This window comes from Physella acuta, unplaced genomic scaffold, assembly GCF_028476545.2.
Source record: "Physella acuta isolate Inbredline_101_S28 unplaced genomic scaffold, ASM2847654v3 ptg000503l, whole genome shotgun sequence".
Classification (NCBI taxonomy): Eukaryota; Metazoa; Mollusca; class Gastropoda; family Physidae; genus Physella; species Physella acuta.
In genome coordinates, this window is record NW_026732022.1 from 254,643 (window position 1) to 263,203 (window position 8,561).

At 31.8% G+C, this 8,561-nt stretch overlaps 1 protein-coding gene across 1 annotated transcript; it reads right to left on the bottom strand.

Annotated features, from left to right (window-relative positions):
• Positions 1–400: 400 nt before the first annotated feature.
• Positions 401–8,561, bottom strand: LOC131944700 (restin homolog). Its single transcript, XM_059305492.1, has 8 exons — positions 8,523–8,561; positions 7,756–7,854; positions 6,791–6,917; positions 6,345–6,479; positions 3,867–4,996; positions 3,512–3,616; positions 3,251–3,305; positions 401–861 (listed from the first exon to the last, which is right to left on the bottom strand). The coding sequence occupies exons 2-8, from the start codon at positions 7,852–7,854 to the stop codon at positions 470–472; spliced, it is 2,043 nt and encodes a 680-aa protein (XP_059161475.1). The 5' UTR covers positions 8,523–8,561; the 3' UTR covers positions 401–469.

Here is an 8,561-nt window from a genome sequence, read left to right on the forward strand (position 1 = left end):
ATTTAAATTAATTTCAGTTTATTTCAATTTATTTACAATTGCATAACATGTATTATTATTTTCAATATATATGATACACACTGATGTCCCGTGAACTTATTTAAACAGTTGTCTTTTAAATAGTTTGTCTCAAAAATACGGATTTCAATTTAATATTTAGGAAAACAAACTATGTTATATTTTTTAACGCACGAAAGGTTACACTTAGTGCCCATGTACAAAGAAAAAAAAATATATTTAAAAATATAATTATTTTATATGTTTATTGTAGTCAATAAAAGCATATTAATTGGTGATCACATTGAATTAGATGGAACAGTGTTATGACGACTAAACTAATAGCATATAAACCATTCACATTTTTGTAGACATGTAGTCTACACACAGGTTGTTAGCGTGTGTTTAATATAGTGGTTGCATATTTTAATGTTTTAAAAATGTATTGTCAATCATGTTTTGTGTTTTACTTCTATAAACTAACGATAGTGAAACTACTAAACCAGGATAACACTGCGTTTTGATCTGCTCCGATTACTTCAAAGTAAAGTTCTTCCCCCTCCTTCATGTCAACAACCACTGACCCAGCAGCGCTTGTGTCAGCAGAGCTTACTCGTATACTAGTACACAGCCTCTCTCCAATCCTCACACCAACTACAATAATTTTATCTTTACTTTCATATAGAGTGACACAGACAAGATATAAACCATCATGTGGTGATACAAATTTTCCTGTTGTTTGATTAAAATGTTGACCGTTATATTCACGTACTTCATCAAAGGTTGAAATGTTTGATCTAGTACTGACACGTGTAGATTCGTTGATTTCCAAACAACAAACATATCTTTTATTTACACGTGGCTCTGTTGATTAGAAAACATATATATGATTTACATGTTCCATAATTTGTGCAACTTTGCAAAATTAAAGCTTCATTGAGTAAAAACAATCTTCTTCTTCGTTCTTAATTATTAGTGTTGAAGGGGATCGAGATTTATCAACCATGATCTTATTTTGCCAACTCGACCACGCCTCAAACACAATTAAGCGTTACGTGTCAACTGGTTATGCGCCATTGAGGCCATTGACTCCGATTTCAGCCTGCTTTTCTTTCTGGATTTGCTTCCATAGCCTTTGTCCAACCAAGAACAATCTACAAGGCAGCAGTTGTTTAATTTTGGAGTTGTCTCTCCTAGAAGAGTGGCTGTCCCCAGCTAACGAGCCTCATCTGCCCGAGTGTTCGAACTCGAGACTTTTCGGTTTAGCAACCATGAGCTTTACCGACTCGACCACGCCGACCCCTAAAAACAATCTAACAAGATGGGCTGTGGTGTATAGAGCATAAATTATTAAATAATGAGGAAATTAAATTATTTTATCAAACAATGTTTATTTTGCAAAATAACAGTATGTAGTAATTTCGCTACAGTACTCAACGGTAAGTAAAAACATGTTAAAGTAAAAAAAAATGATTAATCATTTATCAGATCCCAAATCTGGAGCATCAGAAATTCATTTACAAGATAGCAATTTACATTTTTTCACTATATTACTATTACCAGTTATGTCATATTTCTTAGTAATCATTCATCTTTTTATTGTGTCAGTCAATAAGCAGCCTCAGTTTGCTCAGCAGGACCTCTATCTAGTATAATTTGAAATTGTTTTAAATGCAAAGTTGTTTTCAATGACTCAAACGTGTTGATAGGAAAGAAATCAGAATATATCTACAATGCTGATGTTCGGCCACTATTAGAACATGTGCCTGTGCAATGAAACCAGAGACATGACTGTCAGAAGCCAATGAATTGATTTAGGTCTGCTATATCAAAGACTTTAAGCTTTATCTAGATTCCTCTGTGCAATGTAGATCTAGAAAATCTGTTTGCCGATTATACTAGCATAGTCTTATCCATGGTGTGAAATAAAATAATCTTGAACAGTCGAAATGCCTTGCACTAAAAACTAAGTTCCAATTCCTCACAAATGCTAGAGAACATTCATGGACTAGCATCTGCTTAGATTTTATTAATGTAAATCTTATAAATATAGGTCTTTAGCTTAAGAATGTATATCAGAATAAAGTCTACCACTTTACTTGTGCTGAACCAATCCCTTTATTCTCTCTACATCACTTTCTAAGTGTTCAATTTCAGTTACAGTACACCTTCAATATCAGGTAAATAAATAGATGAATAATAAGACATAAGTGACCAAAGAAATATGCAGTCTCTATTTCAGACATAATTCTTTTGTGAGAATCTTTACTTATCCTCTAAAAAAAATCACTACTAAACCCAACAATATATTATTTCTAGATTTATTTACTTTATCTTCATGCAATCACAAATTAAATTATAATTCAAATAAAAATAATACATCACTGCTACTTTTTATATACTAGATTATTATTGTATTTGCAAGTATAAGTACTATATTTAAGAATGTCAATAAAATATTAGTATGCCATTTTTTTGTAATAATAATTACCACTACATCCATAGATCCATAGATCCAAGAAAAACAGACAAATCAAACCATTATAAAAATTTAAATGGATTATCATCCAAAATATTTACATACTTTTGTCAAAGACCACTAAATTTAGCTACTAGTTTATTACCGTGCTCAGTTTTAGTGGTGTTAGTCAAAGGCGTAGCGACCCTTCGCGGCGACCGGGGACAAACTTTCAATTTGGCGCCCCGCTCGGGAACAATCTTTTAATTTTCAATTTGCACCCCCCCCTCAAGCTTTCCATTTGCACCCCACCCCCATATATATTTTATATTTATCATGCAAAACTGCAGCCCCTCCCCCCTCGCTACGCTTATGGTGTTAGTTTATTGTTCTTAAGGAAAAAAAAAACACGAGTGTGGTAGGTCAATTAATACGTCAAATAATGTATAACAAAAGTTACATCATGCGTTATTTTAGAAGTATTCCGCTCGTATGTGATCACATTATAGTCACATTATATGAGATTACAATATCCAAAAAAGCATCACTAGCACTTTAGTTATTCTGTTGTACTTACTTATACGTGAGGTGGGGGGTAGAGAGATATTGAATAAAGTTAAGTAAAAGTAATAATATAAAAGTAATAAACTTTGTACCGATTTCAAAAGTGTTTATTTTTGTTTAAAATTTCAACAGAAAAAAAAGTAGAATTGTCATTACATCGCCATTGTTATACGTTTTTTTTAAAGATAATTCTTTACTAAGATTATTCAATTTTATTCAAAGCATACTTACCGATTAGAGCAAAATGTTCGGACAACTTTGAAATTGTATTTTCAATAGTGTCAAGCTAAATATAAAATAAAGATTAACATTAGTTATGGCAACTTATAAGTGCATAAAAATGTATTTAATCCTATATTATGATAATAAAATTATTGACAAAAACAGATATTATCGACTAATCTAATAACTGATTGTTAATATTTAATGCATGATTGATCATTGTTGCAATTTGGTTTTTTTTAAATAAAATGGTAGCAAACGTAGGTTTACCTTCTGTGTTCTTTCTTCTTTAGTTTCCAAGTTCTGGTTAAAGATTTGAATCAGTTTGTCAATGGGCATCAACCTTTGTTGTAGGAGTTTGTACATCACACTGTGCTAAATATCCGATAATTTAAATGGGTTATTACAACTTTGGCTAGTTCTAATGTATATGGAATTAAAGAAATTACAATTAGCCTTAACAATAGTTTAAAATTAAAAGGTATTACTGTTTGAAAAATTAATCAGCTGACTTTTAAAAGTTGTCACTACTTGATCTTACAATTAGTAGAGAGCAAACTAAGTAGGTGTAAACTTGTGTACCCAATTAATTTGTACCCAATTAATAATCCATTTGAATGATTACCTTTGATTGCACCTCCTCAAGTTTGGTTGATGTATTAACCATGATTTTATTGGTATCTTCTTGTAAAAAATTAATCTGATCAGAATGTATTTTCATTTCTTTTTTCATATTGTCTGTTTTATCTGTTTGATTTTGCATCTCCTTATCTATTTTGAGTAAATAGTTTTCATATTTTTTCATATCTAGCGATGTCTTTGACTCTAATTCTTTTAAATTTTCAATTTCTTTGTTTAGCTCCTTCATTTTGGAATATTGTTCACTAATTTGCTTTCTAAAGCTTTTAAAAATCTGCTTTTGTTTTTTATTTAGTTTTTCAATGTTTACCCCCATTTCACTCAGTTCTCTTACTAAGCTGTCTCTCCATTGTTTTATTTCTGATATGTCATCTGTAGACTTGATATTGGTGACTTGTATGGAATACATGGTTGTCTCTATAAGATCAAGTCGACTGACGTCTTGTAGAGAAGATATGGCTGTCTCTATCTGCTCAAGTCGACTGACGTCTTGTAGAGAAGATATGGCTTTCTCTATCTGCTCAAGTCGACTGACGTCTTGTAGAGAAGATATAGCTGTCTCTATCTGCTCAAGTCGACTGACGTCTTGTAGAGAAGATATGGCTGTCTCTATCTGCTCAAGTCGACTGACGTCTTGTAGAGAAGATATGGCTGTCTCTATCTGCTCAAGTCGACTGACGTCTTGTAGAGAAGATATGGCTGTCTCTATCTGCTCAAGTCGACTGACGTCTTGTAGAGAAGATATAGCTGTCTCTATCTGCTCAAGTCGACTGACGTCTTGTAGAGAAGATATGGCTGTCTCTATCTGCTCAAGTCGACTGACGTCTTGTAGAGAAGATATGGCTGTCTCTATCTGCTCAAGTCGACTGGCGTCTTGTAGAGAAGATATAGCTGTCTCTATCTGCTCAAGTCGACTGACGTCTTGTAGAGAAGATATGGCTGTCTCTATCTGCTCAAGTCGACTGACGTCTTGTAGAGGAGATATGGCTGTCTCTATCTGCTCAAGTCGACTGACGTCTTGTAGAGAAGATATGGCTGTCTCTATCTGCTCAAGTCGACTGACGTCTTGTAGAGAAGATATGGCTGTCTCTATCTGCTCAAGTCGACTTAATATTTCTATGGCATTATAAAGTTAAAATAATCGCAGTAGTAATAATGTCTGTATGGCATATGCTACCTTTTGACCAAGAAAAATACATTGTAATTATTCAACGTTTATTATTGTATTGTTTTATAACTTTTCGTCTAATCGGATAGGCGCTGGTAAAAAAATAATACTTGTTAGAAAACAATTATGTTTTGGTTTGTTTAAGGTACATCAAATTATGCATGTCCAAAAACATTTGCGAAAAATCATGATGACTATGACAACGGCGGCCATCTTGAAAATTAACCCCTTCGTAGGTTTTCCACTATTCATAAATATTATATTTTTAGTCCAATAAACAATGAATTTATTTTTTCTACCATACCTTGGGGTACTCAGCTAAAAATTTTAAGTGCATATCTTCAAACAAATTTTTATGAATTTTCAAATTGTGGGTCCGTTAAAAACATTAGTTTTAATGCCCCCCCCCCCCCCCACACACACACACAAAAATCATTACAATCAAAATTTTTCGCAATAATGGGTTTCTTGCATTTTTTAAATTGTATGTTCATTTTTGTATTAAGAAAATAATAAATTTAATGGGAGTATTTTTAAATGTGTTTCAAATAAACTTTCTATGACACATTCTATAAGCATTTTCCCGAATTTACAAGCTCTCTACGGAAACTTTAATATTCATCATTATATTGTGTTAGGCATCATTTGAGAGCTGGCTTTCTCGTGCATTTTATAATATTATCTCCAACATCTCTGAAACACACAAAGCTGACAACCAGCTTTACAAAGTACACAGAAATGGTATTTTCGTGTCTTGCTTTTCGTTTCTCTTTGCTTTTTTTCTTAGTTAGCATTTTTTTACACTGACAAGACTACTTTTTTATTTCTAAAACAATGCCCACCATATGTTTCAATAATTGATCTTCATGCAAAAATAAACTTTTGCCACTACGCAATCGTAATGGCTAATTTAGAAAAAAAAATTAAAAATATGCAAATTATGAAACTTTTACATACTAAAAAGGATGCTTTTTTCAAACCTTTTAGAATGCTGACTAGTAGCTCTATCAAAACGTTGTCGTGGCAAAAATTTTAATATATACTGAATTAAAGGCGTTCAAATCTGATTTCTATAAGTGCATAAATAAAAATGTCTAAGAGTTTTTAAAAGTACTGGAAAACTGTAAATGGTGAAGGATATTTCGTGTTTCCTGACAACCGAAATTGTTTCCAACCTTTTTAAATGTTTAATAGTTACTTTCAACTGCCGAACATGGTAAACGTATTAAAAGACTTTTTTCTTAAATTAGAAAAATACAAAATAATGAGCAAAATCCATTAAATATTTATGTATACCTGATGGGTCAAAATGTTCTTTAAGAATTTCACATGTTGACTGACTTTGGTCAAGTTTTTCTGTTGCTGTTTGTTGCGTTGACTTAGATGAAAATGACGTTTCTTCTTTAGTATCAACATTGTCGTTATTTTCGTCTTGTAATTTTAAATGAATAATATTTATTTTAAAAATATATTATAGGAATTCATGTCTTTTTCTCAACAAGTAATAATTTCTAGTTTTGATTTTTGTTTTGATTTTTTTTTGCAAAGTATAATATGTTTTTGTGCAACATTGTTTAGGGTATTTGATATATTAAAATATAATATCTTAGAATATCCACACAAAAAATAATCTATAATTTTCCAGGCTTACCTGTAATTATTTTGTATTACATGACAGCTATTTAATTGATACTCCAGAATATAAAATAATATAAAATAGACTTTTATTTTAATATATTTACCTAATATGTGAGCCGCTACATCCAACATTGTCAGGGTAGCTGATTCAAGTTCTTGACAAAGATCGCTATATGTCAACGATTTGTTGTCACTTTTATCTTCTAACCAAGTCTTACTTTTTTCTACAGCCTGACGACATAAAGCATTTTCACTTAGCGTTAAAATGTGTGTCAGCATGTTATTTGAGAACATTGGTTTTTTTTAGTGTTTGTAGTTTTTTTTTAATAATAAAGAGCCTACTCTATATTTATCTTCAACAAGCTCAATGTAAAAAGGAAACAAAACAAAAACGTTTTAATAACCACTTTTTATGTACTATGCACTAACAATTAGAAAATAATTGAATTTCTTTAAATATATAATAATACACTACTATTTAAATAACTATATAGAAATGCGTGGGTCACTTTATTATCTAGTGGTTAGCTTTACTAATATTTTAGATGAGACCTACGCTTTTCTTTATAGCTATTTAAATAGTGTTAATATTATTATATGTATAAAAAAAATCATTTATTTTATAATTTTTAGTGCATTATTATATACAAGCTTGTGATTAAATCGTTTTTTGTTTATTTTTCAGTACTTTATTTTTTTTTTAGTTTAGGATGGAGTAGCATGCCTAAAAATCATTGAGCTCCGAAGTAACGTCATAATTCGTAGTGCGGAAAAGTTTGTGGATAAGACCGCCTACTAATTTTGACACAATTTTAAGTAATTCATAGAAAAATTAATTAGGCATTCAATTAAGTCAAATTTAATGTCAGATTGTCTTGTCTTCATTTCTTGACCCACGGGCCAAATTTAAAATGAAGCTGTCTGTTAGAAGTGCCCGAAATTTCGTTCGAGCAAATCGATCTATCACGACAGACTGTTGACAGACTGACGACAATCTGGACGAGGAAGCAGGTAAAACAGCTTGTAAAAAGCACCAATTCTATGATAAATGCAGGCAGAAACAACTTACAATTTGCAAAGCTTTAACCACAGGTTTAATGGCTTTTATCTTTTCCTCTATATATTTCATGTGGTCGGTTACATATTTGATCTGAATTCTGGGACGCATCTGAGTAAAACAGAAATAGTTTGAATAAACAACTGAGGCGTAGCGACCCTTCCCAGCGCCCGGGAACAAACTTTCAAACTGGCGCCCCCCACGGGAGATAATTTTCAATTTGCACCCTCGCTCCTCAAAACTTCGATTTGCACCCCCCCCCCCCCTCAAACTATTAATAATGCAAAAATGCAGCTAAAATGTCATTTTAAATTAAATTAATGTGTTTTTACAACCCATTTTGGCGCCCCCTAAGGTCGGCGCCCGGGGACATATGTACCCGGCTGCCCCCCCCCCCCCCCCCATCGCTACGCCTCTGATAAACACACTAGAACGCACATTGCGATTTAGAAAGACGTTATAAAACAGCTATTATACACTATATATATATATATATATATATATATATATATATATATATATATATATATATATATATATATATATATATATATATATATATATATACACATAAGCAAAGACTTTATTTATTTAAACATTATTTATAAACAATTAATTTCTGAGCATGTAAATCAACTTTCTTTTCTTGTCGTATATGTGTTGTGTAAAAACACAGATTTAAGCTTAACGTGACTATTTTAAAAAGTAAACTCACTTTTGACAGAAGAATAAAACAAAGTGTTCAATGAACGAAATGTTAAGGCAATAACACAATTTACCTCTACCGTGTAGGAACGTCTGTGTGTGTACTTTCTACT